General features: G+C 42.4%; 2 protein-coding genes and 1 pseudogene across 2 annotated transcripts; all 3 read right to left on the bottom strand.

Annotated features, from left to right (window-relative positions):
- Positions 1-637: 637 nt before the first annotated feature.
- Positions 638-1573, bottom strand: LOC709157 (olfactory receptor 8S1). Its single transcript, XM_015151570.3, has one exon. The coding sequence runs from the start codon at positions 1571-1573 to the stop codon at positions 638-640; it is 936 nt and encodes a 311-aa protein (XP_015007056.3).
- Positions 1574-7273: 5700 nt separating this feature from the next.
- Positions 7274-19165, bottom strand: C11H12orf54 (chromosome 11 C12orf54 homolog). Its single transcript, XM_077953093.1, has 8 exons — positions 19101-19165; positions 16232-16262; positions 15710-15748; positions 13509-13541; positions 13238-13369; positions 11566-11611; positions 9429-9477; positions 7274-7415 (listed from the first exon to the last, which is right to left on the bottom strand). Exons 1-8 carry the CDS (start codon positions 19163-19165, stop codon positions 7274-7276), a joined length of 537 nt encoding a protein of 178 aa, XP_077809219.1.
- Positions 13983-14499, bottom strand: LOC107000849 (small ribosomal subunit protein eS10 pseudogene; annotated as a pseudogene).
- Positions 19166-23244: the final 4079 nt, after the last annotated feature.

Genomic DNA, 23244 nt, shown 5'->3' with positions numbered 1-23244 from the left:
AGTGTATTTACCAAAGTAAATTAAAAATAATGATAGATTCATGACACTAATGATTTTACTAAATGCAAAGCCCAAGATGAATGTTTTAGAATGAGAAAAATGAATAAATATGTTCATAATAAAACTTTATTGAGGTAATAACTTAATAATTTGCTTTGTCACTAGGAGGGATTAAAGTTAACTGTCCTCCTGGTAATAACTTTGTACCATTCTCTCATGCACTTCTAATTTATAGCTTGCAGTATCAGACAATGAGGGTAGCCAGGAATACTTACTACTGTAAACTTACCCAGTGTCATGTTGTATGCAGCTTGATCCAAATTTTCCACAGTCTTTTTTCTTTTCTTTTTTTTTTTTAGACAGGGTCTTGCTTTGTTGCCCAGGCTGGAGTGCAGTGGTGCAATCTCAGCTCACTGCAGCCTCGACCTCCCATGCTCAAGCGATCCTCCTGCCTCAGCCTTCCAAGTAACTAGAATTATAGGTACACACCACCATGCCCGGCTAATTTTTTTTTTTTTTTTTTTGGAGACAGGGTTTCGCCATGTTGGCCAAGCTAATCTCAAACTCCTGAGCTCCAGCAATCCTCCTGCTGCAGGCATGAGCCACAGTGCTAAGCCAACAATGTTTGCTTTTTAATTCAACGTCTGGTGTATTGCAAATACTTTTCCAAAGTTCTTTTCAGAGCTACCTTCACTTCCTTATTTTTCAGGCTATAGATGAGGGGATTCAGCATGGGAGTGAGTATAGTATACTGCACAGAGAAGATCAACTCTATGGGGGAACCTGAGTTTGGCATGAGATGGCGGAGCAAAGCTGAGCCATAGTAAAGTATCAATGCAGTGAGGTGGGCAGAGCAGGTGAAGGCCTCGCTTCTGCCCGAGGTAGAGCTGATGCTTAGGATGGTAGAGATTATACGGGTGTAGGATAAGAAGACCAAAAGGAAGGTTCCCAGCCCATGCAGGAGAGTGGAGCAGAGCAAGGCGATGAGGTTTCTGGAGATATCAGAGCAGGACACAGGGAGGAGAGATGGCATCTCACAGCTGTAGTGGTGAATGATTTTGGCTTCACAAAAGACCATGTTTACAGCTGGGAGGACATTGATGAGTGCGTCCAGAAAGCCCAGTCCCCATGAGCCCCACACAAGGTGCTTATACAGTTGTTTACCCATGATCTGTCCATAAAGCAGTGAGCGGCAGATGGCAGCATAGTGGTCATAGGCCATTCCTGAGAGAAGGCAGGCTTCAGTCCCTGCAGTGACAAACACAAAGAAGACCTGAGCCAGGCAGCCCTCTACTGAAATGGTTTTCCTTAGTGACAGGAGGTTCTCCAGCATCTTGGGCACAATGACTGAAGAGAAGCAGAGATCAACAAAAGAGAGGTGACTCAGCAAGAAATACATGGGCGTGTGGAGACGAGAATCAGCCCTGATCACCAGCAGCAGCATCAGGTTCCCCATTATGGTCAGGAGGTAAATCCCCAGGAACAGCACAAAGAGCAGAGCCTGGACGTGGGGGTTGGCAGACAGCCCAAGGAGGAGGAACTTGGTGATGGTGCTGTGGTTCCCCAAGGCCATTTACAAAGGCCTAGAAATAATATGGAAAATCATAGCAGCCAAGTAAAGACTACTCCAGACAGTTTTCTCATGGTACTGATTCTCTTTTCATATCAGTCACGTGGAACATAAAAATGATTGAGGTGTAGTCTTTGCTCTTTAAATGATCCACTGAAGAACAGGAATGTGAAAACAAGAAATTGTAACAGTGTAATTAATATGAAGAGAGCTCAAATTTTGATTTACATACGGGTCAGTAATAATGCATTGAGGAAATTTGAACAAATTTTTAAAGAAAGCATATGATTGACCAGGTGTGGTGGCTCATGCCTGTAATCCCAGCACTTTGGGAGACTGAGGCAGGTGGATCACCTGAGGTCGGGGGTTCAAGACCAGCCTGACCAACATGGAAAAACCCCATCTCTACTAAAAATACAAAATTAGCCTGCTGTGGTGGTGCATGCCTGTAATCCCAGCTACTTGGGAGGCTGAGGCAGGAGAATCACTTGAACCCGGGAGGTGGAGGTTGTGGTGAGCCAAGATCGTGCCATTGCACTCCAACCTTGGCAACAAGAGCAAAACTCAGTCTCAAAAAAAAAAAAAAAAAAAAAAAGAAAGAAAGAAAGCATATAATTGACCAAGGAAAATAAATATCAAAGAGACAATTAATTGGCATGAAGAATGTGTTCAAACACTCAGGACTGAGAAAAAATCAAGCCATGTTCAGTAAAACATGGGTAGTTCTGAAACGCTAATGCTTAGAGTATAATTGAGCCACACAGATCAGTGGCTAAGTGGACTCCTGTGTCACACTACGTTCACATTCCAGCTGTACTATTAATTAGCTATATGACTTGTACAAGATATACAAAGCTCTGTACCTCAATTTCTTAGTATATAAAATACATATAATAGTGCTATGTAATGTTTTGAGGATTAAACATGAGATTATATATAAAAAAACTACCTACTCCTAACTGTTCATTGACATTTGTAACTATTAAAATTATTTATTAAGGTTGTGAGTCTAGACGAAACTCAGATAAATTCTCCTATAGGGTAAAACACTATCAAAAATCAAAGTTGTTTCTGCTAATGCTGCTGTTGTTATTCTTACTTTGTGACTTTATTAAGAAAATCACATTGCAATCATTACTGGTAGAAGCCCACTCCTGCTCACTAACTCAATTAGAAGAAAAACAGGAGGTGAGGAATTATTTTGGAGTGGAGGCTGTTTTTTTTTTTTTTTTTTTTGGGTAGGGGGTGGTAAGCCACTTTGCAGTTACTGTGGATGCTGTCATTCAGAAAGGAGGGTATGTAATTCCTCCTAATAGGTATTGCTACCAGCCTCCAGACATGACAAGTGGGAGAGAAGTTGTTTGGGACTCATGTAGACACCTAGGGGAATCTTTGATATAATTACTGGGGAAGATGTGTATCCCAGGAATGCCTGGAATCTCTGGAAAAGTAAGTGAGAGGAAGACTTGAAAGGATTTCATGAGACGGGAATACATGAGTGGGTATATAGGCTGTAGCAACAGCCGGGATTCCGTGTAGTACTGTGGATTCTGGACCACTTTCTCAGAAAATAGGAAAAAAATTGGGAATTCATCTTATAGGACTGCAAAGTTGGACTCTGAGCATCTAGTTTCTGCTGGAAATGCCTGCTGCTGGTAATCCCTATCTTACAGGGGGAAGTCCTGTCCCACTGTTCTCTGATCATACTCCAAAGACTGTTTAAAACCAGAGTAGAACATTCATTCCTCTATGTTTCTCTTGTACAGATATTTAGAGTAGCTTTCTGACTTTCATCCTGAGACATTGTTCTCAGTCTTCATATTCCAGATTTCTCCCTTATCGCCAGAATGTGTTCTCCCTCATGACCCTCAAGTATGTATTTCATGAGTCTTCAGGTCTGGATTACAATGCTCTATTTCCTTGAACACTGAATGTTTACTCATAACTCCCAGTTTTGGCCTTACATCCTAAGTCTGACCTTGGGTCACCCATAAGACTCATTATGATATCCCCATCAGTTTCCTGGTCCTGACTACTCCTGATGAGTTCAAAGCCTAGCCAAGGGGGACAGCTGAATCTTTACTAATTAAATCTTTACCTAGAAACTCAGCTTCAAAATCCTTCCCATACCCCAAATACAGATTACCTGTACATCCTGTCCAGTTTTAGATGCATCTGCTAAAAATAGCAATGAACTGGAGAAGGTTACCTTTTAAATCTGGTATCATGGTTGAGTTTATAAAATCCTATTGATGATAAAATGCTTTAGTGGATTCTACACTAATAAGTTAAATAGCCATAGGGCAGGTCCTTTTTTCAAAGGTTCTAAAATATCCTTTAGTTTTCCTGTTTCTAAAACCAATGTCTCATTTATATGCAGTATAGAGTGCAATGGCACCAGCTTGGCTCATTGCAACCTCCACCTCCTGGGTTCAAGCAATTCTCCTGCCTCAGCTTCCTGAGTAGCGGGGATTACAGGCATCCGCCACCATGCCTGACTAAGTTTTGTATTTTTAGTAGAGACAGGGTTTCAGTATGTTGGCCAGGCTGGTCTCGAACTCCTGACCTCAGGTGATCCACCTGCCTTGGCCTCCCAAAGTGCTGGGATCCACTGCACCCGGCCTCAATATCATTTATTAATGAATGCTTCTTATCCTTCTTGATTAGGAATTTTTGGCTATCACAGACTGAAACTTTTCTGGATCACGAATTGCATTTCTATTCCACTAATTATTTCTGCCTTTTAATATGATACAATATAATTTCAGTGGCTGTAACTTTGAGAGGTAAAAATTTGAAGGTAACTCCATTAATACGTTGATTTGTTTTTGGACTTTTTTTTTTTTTTGAGACAGAGTTTTGCTCTTGTTGCCCAGCTGGAGTACAATGGCGCGATCTCGGTTCACCACAACCTCTGCCTCCCGGGTTCAAGCGATTCTCCTGCCTCAGGCTTCCTGAGTAGCTGAGATTACAGGCATGTGCCACCACACCTGGCTAATTTTATAGTTTTAGTAGAGATGGGGTTTCTCCATGTTGGTCAGGCTGGTCTCGAACTCCCGACCTCAGGTGATCCATCTGCCTCAGCCTCCCAACGTGCTGGGATTACATGCATGCGCCCGGCCTGTTTTTGGACATTTTGTCTTATGCTTCTGGATGAATTTTGCTACCTATTTGTATAAAATGTCTTGCTGAGGTTTTATATTTAAGTGTTTTTAGAAATGGAAAACACTGGGCGGAGTGCAGTGGCTCATGCCTGTAATCCCAGCACTTTGGGAGGCCAAGACTGGTGGATCACCTGAGGTCAGGAGTTCGAGACCAGCCTGGCCAACACGGTGAAACCCTGTCTCCACTAAAAATACAAAAATTAGTTGGGTGTGGTGGCAGGTGCCTGTAATCCCAGCTACTTGGGAGGCTGAGGCAGGAGAATCACTTGAACCCGGGAGGTGGATGTTGCAGTGAGCTGAGATTGCACCATTGCACTCCAGCCTGGGCGACAAGAGCGAAACTCTGTCTCAAAAACAAAACAAATAAAATAAAATAAAATAAAATAAAATAAAATAAAATAAAGAAATGGAAAGCACTGACAACATTTTTAATATTGTTGAACTAGCATGAAAATAGAAGGCACCCTTGTCTGGTTTTGTTTTCAGTACAATCCAATAATTACAGTGTCTCCTTATCAGGTAATTTAATTTTTAAACTGTTAATTAAAAAAATAAAATTTTTATGTTAACAAATGCTGAGTCAACATCTATGAGGTGAAGATTTTTATAAAGTTACCTTATTGCCATAATGTGTTCTGATTATTATTTTGTTGGTGGTGTGACAAATCCTCACTCTGGTTAAATCTTACATGGTATAATATTTAATATATGACATTCATTTGTTCAGATTCTGTTTAAAAGGAAAGAAATAAAAATTCTACTTTACCAGTTACATAATATGTTTTATTTTATATATGCAAAGATTACCATCTTGGACAAATATCCTAAATAGTCTTGTCTTGTAGGAAATACTTTTGGACTAGGTGGTCTTTTCACAGGCTGGGAATAACTATGTTTAAATGGTAGACTGTGAGACCATCCAGATCACAGGATATTGGAAATGAAAGGCACCTTCAGCATTTTCTAGTAACAGCTACTTACTTTATGGGAGAGGAAACTGAGGCCCACAAAGAAGAAAAACTTAGACAAAGTCAGATTGAGTTGATGACATAACAGTGCAGGTTCTCCCATGCTACAGTGCGGTTCTTTGAACCAAATGCACTATCATACTTGGAAATTTTATCACTGCCCATTCCACAGCCCAGGAAGAACCAGGAGGGCAAGTCTTTGATGTCACATTTATTTCATCAGCTGCTTGTTTGCTGGTTTGCTTGCTTTGGCAGTTGGAATGTGCTTGGGTCTCACTTGATTTCCAAGTTCCCAGTTTCAGCCATAGGCCCTGGCATCTCCACTCATGGGCACCACCCTCTCTTTTGGGTTCAGTGATGATATCTGCTAATATCTTCCCCTTTTCAGGCAACTGAAGCTGTGCTGTAGATGTCATAGTCATATGGATGGGAATAAAAGAAATTTATTCTCCTCCCTGCTGGACAATTTACTAGGCAGGTGACCCTGAGAGTAAAAGCTGTCCTCGTGGCGATCCTTCTACTCTCACGACCCCATCCCAAGACATCCAACAGGAACTAAGGAGGAGATCCACTAGTTGTCGACCATATTCTCTCTGTGTAGTTTCCACTTCAGGATTATTGCTGTCCTACACTTGCTATCCATGTTGTGCTAGAGGAAGGAAGCTTCCTGCTTTACAATCTGAACCCAAACTGGGTTTTGACAGAGGTTTTGTGAGTGTATGTATTACATTCAGCAACATATAATCTTAATGCTAAAATATTGAAACACTTTATGTATTTTGATGATTTGTGGGGCAAACAGGATAAAATATTTGAAAGGGGGCTATTCAAGAAAGTACGTAGAGTCACTGTACTTAGACACAGGCAGATGAAACCAATCTTCTCCATCACCTATCACTCAGATTCTTTCTTTAAAGGAATTCCTAATAAGCCCTAGAGAAGGCCACATAGAGGGTGTGGCTAGTATCGTCTCTGCCACAGGGTGAGGTGGCTGAGGTGTCAGATGAGCCTATGGAGCAGGAGAGTGAAAAGGGTTGAGGAAATGGCCTGTCACTTAAACAGTGCCTTTGGGGAAGCATATTCAAATACTTTAGGAAAGAAAACCCGGACAATGGGGTCTATAAAGGACAGACTGTGTTTGACTCTTGACACTGAATTAAGCCCCCAAAGTAGTGTAAGTTTCTAGAGCACTTTCCAGAGGGAATTATAGGCCTCACATTTGTTAATGTGTTTTAAAACTTTACACCTTTCCATCTCTTCATCCCACAATTTTCTGTCCTTGATTCCTGAACACTATCCACACCTGATGCACTCTGTTTGGCCCTTTGTCTTGATCGCAGAGCCCAAAAGAACCTGGCCTAGCCCTGCCTTCACTTGTCCACCCTCTCACCCTATTGCCCCTTGTACGACTGCACCTACTTCCTGGGGTGCTGCCCTGCCATGTTGGGATGAGGACCTATGAGGCCTGGGTTCCTGACTACCACAGATGGGCAGGGTGGAGCTCAGGGGAAAGACTGCCTGGGTAAAACACCTGGCTGAAGCAGAGATGTCCTTCTTCCTTGGTTATAGAGTTAGGGTCCAGGGTAGTAAGGTGATTGACTGAAGAGCTGTGTCTTCAGGTTGTGGACACAGCCTCCTGATGGCTTCTCTCCAGAGTTGAACTGCAATCTTCTCAACTTTGGGGTCATGGAGGAATCTGGAGGCCTTACGCTTCTGTGCCAAATAAGAGAAAGTTGTAGACGTATGAGGGAAAGAGATCTTACCCTTTCAGTCCCCTTCCTGGCCTCCATTACCCTTAGGGATTCCATTATTACACTCCACCAAGAATGGGCATCTCAGGTTCTGGGAGTTGCAATTTCCTGATGGATGCATGGCTCATAGGAAAAAGCTCTTGTTGGGTGGGCTTTAGGAGATGAAGCATCATAACCTATTACAGCCTATGTTTTCATCAGGAATATTCCTACTGCTTGACTCAGAGGAATAATAAAATTAAAATTAAATAATATCATATATCTGAAAGATTTTGACCAATCAAAAGTGCTCCTCATATGCAAAGGTTTACAATAGTTACATTGAGAATTTTGTTAATATGAAATCACTTTTCATTTACTCCTTCCATGGTTTCAGCACTGAGAAAGTTAAAGCATAACAATCCATCTCTTTAAAACAAATGGCTTTATTTTATGAGAGTTAATTTTCTGAGATAGGGACAAATTCTGTTAAAACAGGGATCTAGGGAGTTCATCTTTTCCATTTCCTGGTTTGGGAAAAACCATAACATGTCAAAATTAGTTTTTTTTTTTTGAGACAGAGTTTCACTCTTGTTGCCTAGGCTGGAGTGCAATGGCACAATCTTGGCTCACTGCAATCTCTACTTCCTGGGTTCAAGCGATTCTCCTGCCTCAGGCTCCCGAGTAGCTGGGATTACAGGCATGCAGCACCATGCCTGGCTAATTTTGTATTTTTAGTAGAGACGGAGTTTCTCCATGTTGGTCAGGCTGGTTTGAATTCCTGACCTCAGGTGATCCACCTGCCTCGGCCTCCCAAAGTACTGGAATTGCAGGCAAGAGCCACCGCACCCGGCCTAATTTTTTTTTTAAACATTTATCTTTAAAGCCCTCTGAAGTACATGGTGCTGCTGTCTTTCTTTCTTTTTTTTTTTTTCAGCTTTTAAAGGTTATTTTATTTTATTTATTTTATTATTATTATTATTATTATTATTATACTTTAAGTTCTAGGGTACATGTGCATAACGTGCAGGTTTGTTACATATGTATACTTGTGCCATGTTGGTGTGCTGCACCCATCAACTCGGTGCTGCTGTCTTTCTTGACTATTTAGTCCTATTTCTCAGTCGCACTATTGGAAAGTCTTTCCTTCCAATGTCTAATTTAAGTTTATGTTGCAGTAGCCTGATCTTTTTTCTCCTCATCTTGTTATGGAAGAGAAAGCGACATCTCTCAATGTTAGGGCATTTTAACTTTTGTTAATTTTCTTTTGAAAATTAACTTTTGCTAATTTTCTTATAACTTTCTTCTAAGTCCTGGATCCTTTTTTTTTTTTTTTATTTTAAATGAGACAGGGTCTTGCTCTGTCTCTAGCCCAGGCTGGAGGGAAGTGGCATGATCATGGCTTACTGCAGTCTTCACCTCCCCAGGCTCAGGTTATCTTCTCACCTCAGCCTCCAGAGTAGCTGGGACTACAGGTGTGCACCACCATACCTGGCTAATTTTGTATATTTTGTGGAGACAGGTCTCACTGTGTCGAACTCCTGGGCTCAAGCAATCCAACCGCCTTGGCCTCCAGAAGTACTGGGATTACAGGCATGAACCACCCCACGCCCAGCCTATGTTCTTGATTCTTTATTCCTTCTTTGTGGTCTTCCTTTCCTAGCTGTCGTTCTTTCTATGTTCCCTTATTCCCTCAGTTGAATTAAGATACTTTCTTACAATAAGATACTTTCTTATGGTGAGGTTCAGGGTTGATCCTGAGGGTTCAGGGCTGATCATGAGATTTCAGGGATTTCTGATGGGGCTGAGGATGGAGGAGGAATCCCAGGCTCTGTAGTTCACCATTTGTAAGTCGGGTGGGGAGGCACTTCTTGCCCCTTTGGAAGCACAGGCTTCCAAAGGCTCAAGGCTCAGAGCTAGCTATATTCGTGGCCAGCACACCCATATCCAGGTGGGTGCCATCTCCCTTGAACCTTGTCAGAATAGGGACACTTACCCAGTCCTGGGTGCTGATGTCATAGGTGTCACGGAGCAGTTGCTCATCCCTGAAATGGACACAGAGAAGAGTCATTCTGTTACAGGGGCCTGGACATGTCTCCCCAGCTGCTCAGCTCGCATCCCTGGTTTGAAGTATAGCCAAAGTGGGAGGGGCCAGACTTGAAGGGACACTGACGACCTAACAAGCCCGTCAGAGAGGCAGTTGCAGAATGTGGCACCAGAAATCTGGCCCCCTGTGAAGCAGAGTGGATCATGGCCGCTGAAGCTCTGTAATCCAGGGCTGGGAGCTGAGTTAGCCAAATGTTTCCATCCCAGGGCGCTGCCGCTGGAACAAGTCCCTGGTAGTTCACTTCTTATCTCCGTTTTTTTGTGTGGGAAAGGGATACAATGAGACTTGAATTCTCCTCATCTCACCCTGGATTTCACCCTGCCTTGCTCCATCTTTCAGGAAGCAGAAAAGCAGCAGCAACAGTTAGATCCTAAATCCACATTTTTACAGCCCAGGTAATCAGGTGGGTGTTCCCAGGGCCCTGCAGGGATCTATTTGGAAATCAGGCTTCCGAGGATGAAGGAGAGCATTCTCCAAGCAGAGGTAAGCTTGGCCCTTTTGACCTTTTGAACCTTAGGGATCAGCATCCAAGGAAATTATCTCACGAGCCTCTGGATCTCACAGTGGAGGCCATAGTTTCTTGTTCTGGAGTGGAGGTGATGGACCAGGTTTGGAGAAAGATCAGAGGGGTCTTCTCTGGGACTGTCTGTATTTAAAGATCCCCAAGAAGATTTGTACTCTTAACGAACTCCATTTGCCACGGGGCTGAAAAAGCATAGAGTGGTTCCAATACCAGAGAGACCCCAAGAGTAGTCAGAATCTCCAGATTTCCTCCTCACCCTGCCTCTTGTATCCACAGCTGAAGGCTCCTCACCCCTTCCATGGGATATAAAAATCCTTGAATTCAATCTTATTTAATTCTGACTTTGGAGGCTCTCTCTTTGGGCTCAGTCATATATATCCTTGATAATCAATGGGATTCAAGAGCCAGGAGCTTTGGCACCATACGGGAGTCTCTTAGAGGCAGAGAATCGCGGATCTCAGAATTCAAGCCTAGCTTAGACCTACTGAATAAGAATCTGTTTTTTAACAAGGGACCCAGGTGATCTGTATATATGCAAAAGTTTGAAAAGCCCCAATTTGTAAGTTCTTTCTTGGATGAGTGAAGAAAAGAGTTCCACATATGGCTTTTGTGCTATAATTCTAGGCTCCTGGGTATTTTGAGTATTTTCTTGAAATGCTAGAATTAGCATCTGGGCATTTGAAAACTGTAACTTGACCGCCCTGAGTAATCATTCCACTCTAGCCTGCCTGCCATTCTATCCCTGTGCCAGCCTTGGGAAGCTGTTCCCTTTTTCTGTATTTGCTGTCTTTGCAGACAAGAACCATATCTAGCTGAAGCATGAGAGTGTTCTCAGGCCCTCAACAGCCATTCCAAGGGAGAAAAGGATTCTTCCATCCCTGTCCACGTGCTGTAGACTGAATGTCTATGTCCCCTCCAAATTGATATATTGAAACCTAATCCCCAAAGCAATGATAGTAAGGTGTGGGGCCTTTGGGAGGTAATTCACTTATGAGGGCAGAGCCCTCATGAATGAGATTAGTGTCTGTATGAAAGAGAACCTAGAGAATTCCTTTACTGCTTCCTCCATGTGAAGACACAGTGAAAAAGTTGGCTGTTTATGAACTGGGAGGCAGGGCCTCACCAGACACCAAATCCGCTGGCACCTTGATCTTGGACATCCCAGCCTCCAGTACTGTGGGAAATAAATTTCTGTTGATTATAAACTAACGAATATGGTATTCTGTTCTAGCAGCCTGAACAGACTCAGACATGAGGCGATTGAGATGGACAGAGGAGAGACTCGCAGTACTTATGAATGCTTTAAGGAAAGCCAATTCCCAATTTGGTTGAAGTGGGGAAAGAAAAGAACCTGGACTCTAGCCTTAAGCTAAATGGAAGATCCTAGGGTGAGACTTTGGGATGAACTCCATATCTCGTTCTTATCTCCATTTTTTTTTGTATGGGAAATGGATACAATGAGACTTGAATTCCAGATCCCCTCCCTTGTTTCCTTATCCAAACCTTGGAATGGTGCTCTTTTATCTCGAATCTGAGCATCTTCCTGCAGCTGAAAAATAATGAGAATACAGAGTCAGAGATGATGGGGCTGGTGTCCTGTGGACCTGCAGTGTACTAGCTATAGACTTGGTCAAATGCAGGGATGTCTGTTTGGGAAAACATGGGCTTCCTGGACGTGGAACTCCCAAGATTTCTTTCTTTATTTTTTTTGAGATAGAGTCTCGCTCTGCTGTTCGGGATGGAGTGCAGTGGTGTGATCTCGGCTCACTGCAACTTCCACCTCCCAAGTTCAAGCGATTCTCCTGCCTCAGCCTCCCTAGGAGCTGGGATCACAGGTGTGCACCACCAAGTCTGACTAATTTTTGCATTTTTGGTAGAGATGAGGTTTCACCATGTTGGTCAGGCTGGTTGAACTCCTGACCTCAGGAGATCTGGCCACCTCAGCCTCCCAAAGTGCTGGGATTACCATCCAGCCACTTTGGCCACTGTGCCCGGCCAAAATCCCAAGACTTCCAAAAGCACAATTTGTATTGTTTTTGTATCTCTCACACCAAACCACTTAATATAATGCCCTGCATATAGCATATGCTCAATAAATGTCTTTTGAATAATGAATGAATAAATAGGGGCAAGCTGTGCCTCTTTAGGGGTGGGAGACACATAATTCATCACTTACAGTCATAACTATTCATACCAAGGTCTCACATCTTTTATTCTTTGTGGCCCTCTGGCCTTCTGCTATGTCTTTTCTGGGCCCTTTTACACTCCTCATTGAGTCTCCAGTGGTTCTCTGCAGAGAAGCTTTAACTACATGTAAAGGATCTTTTAAAAATTCCTTCTTGGCCGGGCGGGGTGGCTCATGTTTGTAATCCCAGCACTTTGGGAGGCCAAGGTGGGTGGATCACCTGAGGTCAGGAGTTCAAGACCAGCCTGACCAACATGGTGAAACCCCGTTTCTACTAATAATGCAGAGGTTAGCTGGGTGTGGTGCCAGCTATAATCTCAGTTACCCAGAAGGCTGAGGCAGGAGAATCACTGGGACTTAGGAGGCATAGGTTGTGGTGAGCCGAGATCATGCTACTACACTGTAGCCTGGGTGGCAGAACAAGACTGTCTCAAAAAAAAAAAAAAAGAAAAAAAAAAAGAAAATCCTTCTTAGGCTGGGCACAGTGCCTCACACCTGTAATCCCAGCATTTTGGGAGGCCAAGGCTGGCAGATGGCTTGAGTCCAGGAATTCGAGACCAACCTGGGCAGCATGGCAACACCCTATCTCTACAAAAAATAAAAAAAAAAATTAGTTGGGTGTGGTACTCCCAGCTACTTGGGAGGCTGAGGGAGGAGATTCGCTTGAACCTGGGAGCCAGAGGTTGCAGTGAGCTGAGATCACGTCACTGCACTCCAGCCTGGGCACAGAGTGAGACCATGTCTCAAAAAGAGAGAGAGAAAGAGAGAGAGACAGAGAGAGAGAGAGAGAGAGAGAGAGAGAGAGAGAGACTAAAATCTATAGAAGAAGAGCCAAGGAGAGCAGAGGAAGAGGTTTTATTTCTATTTACCCAAGAAGGTTAGCTCTTGTGTCTAATTTGTACTTCCACACAGACATAGTCACCTAATAAGGCAGTTTACTACATCACTAGGGGATTCTCCCCAACTCAGTCACTTATCAGCATTTCATACAACCACATAGAGTATTCTTGCTGAGAGAAGTTCTAGCATATACAATTTTCTGTCTGTGTTATCACATTTCCTCAAGGGAACTGTTAGGCATCTTCTTGCCTTAGCTGCCTGGACGGACAAGACCGTGGTACTCTTTAAGGGAGAAATCACTAGAAAAATAAATGAAGCTGAAACCTTGGTCAGAGGCAACATCTCAGTAGGGTAAGAAAAAAAATGGGATCAAGGCACATGATAGGGCTGGGGAATTCAGAGAATCAAAATCTAATCTCACCTCCTTTTGTATATCCTTAAAAACTGTCAGCACCTGACAGAAGACAAAAATATAGAAAAAATAATATTGTAGTTGATTACTTTATTACAGAGAGATTTCACATATAAAATTAAGTTACCTAGTCTCCTAGCCACTAGGCTGTAGAATGTGAATGCCAAGACTGTGGCTTTGTAGCTCTAGCAATAAATCCTCACTGACTTCCACTCTACAGAAACCTCTGGGCCGCCATTTCTTTATGTGGTAAATGAGCAAAATACAGTAAAGTATTTAAAGAAGACTGGGCTGTGCCTTGGATGTATAACGAAACCTACTATCATATTTATTTTCAGTCTAATTCATTCTTATTCTGAAGCTTAGCACAGGTATTCAAATCAACGGTATTTATTTGCTCGTTGGAGGGAGTGTAAAATCATATGATCACTTTGGAAAAAGTTGTGGCACTTTCTTTTCTTTTCTTTTTGGCTGTGAGTTTATTCAAGGCAAAATAATCCTCTCCAATTTTACTGAGGTAGATACACATCCACAACCAAATCTGCCTCTAAACTGGAATTCAGTTGCTGACCCAGCCCCAGCCTCCACTTTCTTGTCGGCACCAGGGGGCACAGCATTCTGTCTGTAGGTATCTCTGTTGGCTCCCCCTCTTGTGAGTCTTGCAGATCACTAACCCTCCAGACCTTTTAGGCCGAGGCCTGCCAGTCTCTGGATGGCTGCGGCGTAGAGTGACAGGCACAGTCTCCGGGTGATGAAGGTAATCATGGAGATACTGGATACCCTCATTGATAAGGTACCAGTAGAAACGTCTCTAGGCAAACTGTTGCTTCATGTAGCCTCGGGACTTGAGAGACTGCATGGCCTTCATGATGTGAAGGATGGGCACATTCTTGTCTGCCAGCTCCGGGTGCTTAGGCATGTGGACATCCTTCTTGGCCACCATGACTCTCTCCTTAAAAACGAGTTCATAAATGGCAATCCAGTTCTTCGGCATCAACATCTCAGTGGCTATAGGGTCCAGGGCCGGGGCTGGCAGTTTCTTATAAAACCAAATATCTGCCTACTGTATTACCCAGCCATGAATGGATCCAGTGACTGTTGGAACTGTGGGTTGTCTCCCTTGGGAGAAAGTGTGAGAACTTTTAGATAGTTGTTATCTTGTTTGGTGGAAATATAGTGTATGTAGATATTCAGGAGCTTCAATTTGTATATAAGGGTACATATGGAAGATGAATGGGCAAAGGGGTACAGTGTGCCAATGATTAATTCGTTGCCTCTCAATGGTTAATTCTCTGCCCTTTGTTCACTCTTTGTTATATTATAAGTACTTGATTATCTTCTTGTTCTCAACAGGATGGTCTTTTGACTCTTATATAAACAACTTACTCTTTAGCTAATATAATAATTGTAAGAACATGAAATAGTGATGCTACTGTACAGCATTGTAATTAAGATTATTTCCTTATATAAAGAGTCATTGAATATCACAGAAAATAAAACATGTTGGACACATTATTCATTTTATATAATATTGTACAGTGGGGGCTGGCACAAGAGGCTCTAGATAATTTTACTCATTTTTAATCAGAAATGATTAAATGCTCAGTTTCCTGTACTGTAAGTTCAAAAGTGATCAATTATCTTTTAATTCTCATCTCTATCTAAGGTTTTACGAGCAACTAATATGGTAAGATTGGGATGTTGAAGTAGCTGGTATTTATGTGAAGGCCTCTTAGAAACTCCAAGTAAATGTCTGTATTCTATGAAAGTTCACTACAATTTGCTGTGGGTATCTTATGGGCATTACTGGCTTCTGCACATATATACCCTTCAACTATAAAGTGAAACCTGGCATTTTTACGTTTGTGAATTGAAATCAACATTTTCATGTTTGTGAAAGGCCATACCTGTGCTTTCAAGTCTGTAAAAATCACTGAGAATTGGGGATTAAACACCCTTAAAACAAACAGGACCTGTGACAGCTTCAAATAAGTGGGTGTCGGGAAGGGGCGCTGATGTGCACAGACCCGAGAAGCTCTGAGAATATGAGACTGCACAAACAACAGAACAAGGTGGGAGGGAGCGTGTTGATCCTTCACCGTCAATCAACAAACCACTCAAGGAAAGAGAAATAAATGTGCTCCTTCCTGAAGCCTTCCCCCACTTCCCACCTCTTGCCACGCTGTCAAAAATGATTCCTCTGTCCTCACCTGGTCCCACAGGGTTTCAGTGATGGTTACCTGTCTTTCCTGTAGAAATAAGGAACAAATGTTGGAAACAATATCACAACTCTCCCAGAAACTGAAGTGACACGTTATGAAACATTATGAAGACAAGATATTTCTTGGACTTGAGCTGGACACCCAAAATCATCCCATTTCTCAGGCAGCCAAAAGTCTCCTGCAGCCCTGCTGAATCATTTCATCCCATATATCCTGCTTCGCTCTGGATCTAGCTGGTGTGTGACAGGTCCAAACAGACCCATTTGTTTACCACCTTGTCAATGCCTGTACAGCTTGCCTGCCCCTGGAGTCAACTGGTGAAGCAGTGGCATTGGAGATATTACTGGTGTGGTAGACAATGACCCACTCTACCAGCCAGTCAAGAGCACCCCGTCCCTTCTCAGGCAGCTTTTTTTTTTTTTTTTCCTCCTGTCTACAACCTCTTCTCCTCCCCTCTCCCTAGGAATTAGAAGGCCCAGAGAATCCAGAGAATTTGCATACCTTACCCACCTGTGATCTCATTGTCCCTTCTGTGGATGTGCTACAAAGAAAGAATGATATAAACCTGATGAGGAGCAGAGAACGTGGGCTAAAGGCTTCTCCTAACTCTACCCTATCACTCTGAGCAGGAATTCTTGAAGTTTCTATACTAAAAATCCAGGAAGGATAGCCAGGGTCCTGCCTCTCATATCCCTTATGGGAGGTGTGGGGACAGGTGGGAACCTTGCCTCATCTTCCAAATATCTTGGAAGCCCTTTGAGAACTCTAAAGCGTAGAACATTGGAAGTGAAGGTGATGGTCACTGTCATTAAACCTTGTCATTTTCCTGCCTGCCTAATTTATGTCTACTCTCCACCCTTCACCCCACCTAACCTGTCAAACTTCCCAGGTCCTCTTTGGAAAGTATACTCAATTAGCAAACTGCTTCCTTTTTTATCCCCCGAAAAAGTGTTCTTTTCCTTTGTGACTTCTGATGGGGTGGTAATGGGGATGGAAGGCTGAGGAAGTGGAAAGATTTTGCTTATTCTTGGCAGCACAACTGAAGCTTTTATTCCTAAACACCACCTCATTCCTAAATCAGTGCCAAAGTCACCTAGGAGAGGATGTATACAGATATACAGGTAACTGGAAGAAAGAAGAAGGGTGAAAGTGAGTGAAACCCGGGTAACCAGTCTGCTCTACCATGCTTGCCGATCCTGAGCAAACAGCCTCATCTCCTGGCCGTGCGGTTCCTGCTAGTACAGTTCCTGCCATTAAAAAAAGCAATAAGTTTTTCCAAACAGGAGTAGGGAGGCCAGTAATCACAGGGAGTCTGGGGACCCAGAAGAGTGAAAACTGGGCTCTAGATGACACTGAAGCTCAAGACCAGCTTGGGCAACATAGTGAGACTTCGTTTCTACAAACACAACACAACACAACACAACAAAACAAAACCAACAACAAACAAACAAAAGAGCAGCAGCAACAACAACAAAAAAACCCAGCCAGGCATGGTGGTAGGCACTTGTGGTCCTAGCTTACTCAGGAGGCTGAGACAGGAGGATTGCTTGAGCCCAGGAGTTCGAGGCTGCAGTGAGCCATGATTGCACTACTGAACTCTAGCCTCAGCAACAGAGCAAGCCCTTGTTGCTAAAAAAAATAAATAAAATAAAGTAAAAATAAAAAGACACTGAGCCTACAGATTTCCAGTTAAAAGGAGACTGTTGATGAACATTGATAGCATTGACATCATATCAGATGGCTCAGGCACACAGTTCTGCCAGCTGGAGTGTTATTTCTCCATAGAACCCGGCAGAGCTACTACTTATTGCAAATCCAAGCCATGCCCCTAATTCTGAAAACATCCTTTTAATTTATTTAATGATACATATTAATCGTACATATTTATGAGGCACATGTGATAGTTTGATAATGCATACAATATGTAATGATCAAATCAAGAGTATTTAGGATATCCATCACCTCAAACATTGATCAGTTCTTTGTGCTGGAAACATTTCCACTCTTCTCAGCTAACTATTTTTGAAATACATAATAAATTATTGTTAATTATAGTCACCCTACTATGCTATTGAACCTCAACCCTAAGCCTGTTTCCTCACCTATAAAACAAGAGGAGTAATCTTTCTCTCAAGGATTTGGGGGATGATTATATGAAAGCACTTGTAACTGTTAAGTGTTTTCAAACGTTATTGTTGTGTGTTATTTTTACAGTGTCCTGTCCACTTTCACCATCAAAAAGCATATGTTCATCAGCAGAAAGGCCAGGGCTCTGGTGTGGTTTATGTGTTTTCTCATATGGAAGTCTAGGAGACTCCAGTATCTACTCATTATTTTTTCCTCAAGGTCCTGCAGCTGTCTGGAAGAGAATTCATACTCTTAGATAGAGCAGATTCCCAACTTCCTCCAGACTCAGGCTTCTCAATTCCTTGCTGGCTCTTAGGCTTGAGGTCCAGTTAACCATTCCGAGCACTTTCATAAGATAGGCAGCTTAGAAATTTATAAGTCATTTTTCACTTTCTCTTCCCAAATTTCTACAAACTCTTTTTGTTTCGCTATTGTTGCCCAGGCTGGAGTGCAGTGGCGCAATCCCGGTTTACCGCAACCTCCGCCTGCAGGGTTCAAGCGATTCTCCTGCCTCAGTCTCCCAAATAGATGGGATTATACGCATGCACCAGCACGCCCAGCTAATTGTTTGTATTTTTAGTAGAGATGGGGTTTCTCCATGTTGGTCAGGCTGGTCTCGAACTCCCAACCTCAGGTGATTTGCCCGCCTTGGCCTCCCAAAGAGCTGGGATTACAGGCATGAATCACCACGCCCATTCCCAAATTTCTACAAACTCTTATCTCAAAACATCTGCTGCAAGTTCAAAGGCTCAAGCCAAATTCTGATTCCTTTATGAAGCTTTCCTGATCCATAAGTTCACAGTAAACCCTCCTTCTTTTCTGACTTCATGAATACCATCACCTGGGTCTCATATTTAGCCTCAAGCAGCAGATTCTAGCCCGCTTTTGAACCCTAGACCAAGGGAAGCTTGATTTTGGGTGGTTGGCCTTGATTCACACTATAGAGGATTCAAAGGACTTAGGCAAAGTCAATCCTGGAATAAATAAATGTCCCTAGTTTGTGTACCCCACCAACTCCTAGAGGAATTGCAGTTGATGCCTGATTTCTAAATTAGAATGACAAAGATTTGCTATTGTCTCTTTCGTCAAGGAGATGGAGAAGAGGGAGGACACATTAAAGTCCCCATCTTGTCCAGCCAGGAAGCAAGTGAAGCCCAATGAAGAGCGATAGGAGGAGACAGGAGACCCTGGTTCTTCTCCCATGGAGTATAGTAATCTAAGGACGTTTGAGGGTCGTCATTAGCCCCATTACCTTCTCTGCTGCTTGGAGGTCATTTCTGCCTTTGGTTCTTGATCCTGGCAGGGATGCTGTGCCATTTGTTCTCAGACAGAAACCAAGGACTCTGGAGCTGAAGATGGAGATAGCTCCAGGCCCTGGAGAGGCATAAATGAATATGGGGAGAAGGCAGGCACATGGTGAGAAGAAAAGTGTTTATTCACTGGAGAACTACCAGGACAGATATCTCAGCAGTTAATGAAGCATTTGTGTTTTGGATGGGTGAGTGTGCATGTGCATGTGTGTGCTTGCATATGTGTGCATGTATGTGTGTACATATGTGTAAAGAAAGATGAGGGTAAGAGGAGGGTAAGAGGAAGGAAGTATTTGGCCCGGGTAAAATCTTCCTATAGTCTTTGTCAGTAACAACAGAAATTGCAGTGAGGAAGTAGATGGAAAAAAAGAGAGAATCTAAGTGAAAAATAACACTTAGCTGAGATTGGGGATGGGGCATTGGCCAAAGGGTCTTTGAGTTCAGGCAAGGACAGGAAATAGAGTAGAGTGAATGCAAGATTGGTAAATACCCCACCCCCTCCCACCTCAGTCAGAATTTTCATGGTTAACTAAGGGTAGAGTTTCAGGATGGAAGGCCATCAGCTCCAGCCTTCAAGTGCTTTGTAGAGAAGAAGGGCTCATAGGCAGTGAGTGACCCAGACAGGAGACAAATCCTCCTTTGAGATGTTTCCCTTCCACTTTTCCCACTCCCACCCTTCTTGACCTCCAAGCCCCAGTCAAGAACCAGATCAATTAAGCCTAGAAACTTACCCTGCTTGGTTCCCCAAATTACACTTTGCCCCACTCCTTCCCCCCTAGACTTTTTCCTCTTTGAGCCCCATCTCACAACAGCCTCCTGTTCCCATATCAACCTTGCCCTTTTCAACACTTTGTGACTTCAGCTGTGACCTCACAGACAGACAACTTGCTCTCCCTCCCAGCTGCACACTAAGCTCCATTCAATCCAAATGATAATGGTAAAATGATGGGATAATGTTGTGGGATTTTAATTTTAGTTTCTGCAAATTTTTGCTTCTTCATTGCCTTCTAGCCATTGCATTGGAAATCCATTGATTCTGAGAGATGAAAGCAATGAGGCCAGAAGAACCCAGTTTTTAGTTTGAATTTCAAAATCAGGTCTGAGAAATCTGGCTTTCAATTTCAAGAGGTAGGTCCTTTAGAGAGAAATGGTTTTGTTGTGAATTCTCAAAGTCTTTGACTTAGAAGATCACCAAAGATTTGTGGATGATCATGGATTTAAAACCTTAGAGGGGATGAAAACAGGTTTTCTGAAGAAAGTATAGGGTGTTAATACGGAGGCAGGAAGTGAATATTAGGGAAGAGGCGTTAGGTATAGATGTGCAACTCTGGGACCTGCTTCTTTTTGGTGATGGTGCATATAAAATACCCCAATATATCTAGAAATTTAAGAACAGAAAGAACCAAGGGCCAGCTTCTCCCTTGACACTAGACCCCTGGAGGAGCAGCCTCAGAGAGAGCACTGTGCCTACATGGGGAGGTCGTGGTGAAGTGGGAATTGTGGTATAGCGTGTTTAGGCAGACAGGACCTGAGATAGTACCTTTCAGGTCCCACAGCCTGCTCAGGTGATGGTGGGAAAACTCCTCATGCAGAAATGCAGAGTGGAGAAAGAGAGGGCTGAAATCTAAAGAGGACTCACAAATCATGCAACCTGTGACAAAATATCAGGGTATGTACAACAGATGGAGGTGTCAACGTTGGCTCGGCCCCCCACCTATCTTCAGCAGGATTTAAGGGAAAGGCACACTGTCCCATCCCTTGTTTTGATTTTAGAGCTCCAGGTGCTGCTAGTGAGACCACCATGGACCCTCTCTGCACACCACTTTCTTACTATCATGAAGTGCTTCAAATTAGACTCTGATTAGAGGTTACTCTCTCCCACCCTTTAAGAGACCAGAAGGGCCATTCCCATCATAATCTACCTTTTTTGTTTACCTCAGTTTCCATAAGGAGTCTAAGCTCCTCCCTTTATCATCTCACATCACAGGAACTTTTACCCTTTTATGGCCAGATGTATCTCATAATCCAACTCAATTCCTACCTCTCTCAAACCACCCCAAGTCTTTTGCTATCCAAAAGTAATTTTTAAAAAAAAAATTCCATTTTTATTTTGGATTCAGAGGATATACATTTAGGTTTGTTACAAGGATATATTGTATGGTGCTGAGGTTTGGCCTTCAGCACCAAAGGCCAAATTTTGGGATCCTGTCACCCAGATAGTGAACATAGTACCCAACAGGAAGCTTTTCATCCTTTGCCCCCTCCCTCCCTTCTTTTGGAATCTATTGTTCCCATCTTTATGTCTGTGTGAGTGTAGCTTCCACTTACAGGTGAGAACATGTGGTATTTGGTTTTCTGTTTCTGTGTTAGCTTGCTGGGATAATGACCTCCATCTACATCCACGTTGTTAGAAAGAATATAATTTCATTATTTTTTATGGTTGCATAGTATTTCATGGTGTATTCCATGAAGAGAAATGTACCACACTTTATCCCATCCATGACTGATGGGCACCTGGGTTGATTCCATGTCTTTGCTATTGTGAATAGTGCTGCGATGAACATACAAGTACATGTGTCTTTTTGTTAGAATGATTTATTTTCCTTCGAGTACATCCAAAATAATGAGATTGATGGGTCAAATGGAAGTTCTATTTTTAGTTCTTTGAGAAATCTTCAAACTGGTTTCTATAGGGGCTGAACTAATTTGCATCCCCACCAGCAGTGGATAAGCCAGCATCTGTTATCTTTTAACTTAATAATGGCCATTCTGACTGGTGTGAGATGAGATGTCTCATTGTGGTTTTGATTTGTATTTCTCTGATAATTAGTGATGTTGCACATTTTTCTCATATGTTTGTTGGCTCAAAGAGCTTTTGCACAGCAGAAATTCTCAACAGAAGAAATAGATAACCTATAGAATGGGAGAAAATATTTGCAAACTGTGCATCTGACAAAGGACTAATATCCAGAATCTATAAGGAACTTAAACAAATAAACAAGAAAAAACCAAACAACTCAATTAAAAATTGGACAAAGGACATGAACAGATACTTCTTAAAAGTAATTTTTTTTGTGTGAAATAATTCGTTTTATACATTCCTGAGTTTCAACCATACATTCTTTTTACAATACAACAAACAAAACAATGAAAGATATTCAAAACAAGGTTCCAAGGTTGGCCCAACTTGATTGATTGGGTATTTGTGTTTTTAGTAACTTTACAGCTTTTTAAAATGAAGATTTTAATGAAGATATACCACTGAGTCTTGCTTTAAAACCAAAAGTATCCAAACTTAGTATCACCTTTTATATATATATATATAAAAAAAATAAGAAAAGCTATTCTATCAGGTAACAAAAATGAAGCTTCCCCCTCACCTAGCAGTTCATCTGGAATGCATCTTGAAAAGATCAGTGGCCTGTTGGACTTAAAGAAGCCATCCCCCAAAAAATTGTATGAAAAAATTTATTGAAATGTATCAATGACAAACAGACATAAAACTCAAAGTTTGGCTCATCTGAGGGGCAGGAGAAAAACTGGTACAGATGTTCTTTTATACAGATGAAACATGGGTTCACAAATTACACATCACTTACAAAGCAACCAGAGAGGGACACGAAAGCAAACCTGTACATTCACTAGGAATTTGCAGTCATTTCAGATTTCCACTAGGTAAGAAAATAAAATTTTGCGTCATTTTTTCCATGCTCGGGTGTATGAAAAAAAAAAAAAAAAAAAAAAAAAGCCCGGCTGACGTGTAGCAACGTCTCCAGCACTTAGGTCTGTAAAATATTCTAAGTGCAGAAGTATATGTGGAAGAATTCTCTCGCCATTTTTGTAAAACAAAGCGTTCTAATATTTTACAGAACAAGATAGGGCAGTTTTTTTTTTCTTTTAAAGAAGTTGAAGTTTGAGGGTTTCTTCTCTTTTAATTATTACCAAATCCATTTTCCTTGCAACTCACAAGCCTGCCGTTTTCAGCTGTCTGGCTCTTAAGCTCTCAGGAGTAACATCTGAGTCCCCTTTGTAGAGCGAAGCCCACCACCATCTGTGAAGGGGGAAAATGGATGAGAGATGGGGAAT

Source organism: Macaca mulatta, chromosome 11 (genome assembly GCF_049350105.2).
Source record: "Macaca mulatta isolate MMU2019108-1 chromosome 11, T2T-MMU8v2.0, whole genome shotgun sequence".
In the NCBI taxonomy this organism is placed as follows: Eukaryota; Metazoa; Chordata; class Mammalia; order Primates; family Cercopithecidae; genus Macaca; species Macaca mulatta.
Note: the sequence above shows the minus strand (reverse complement) of the source record. Positions and strands in the feature narration are given on the sequence as shown.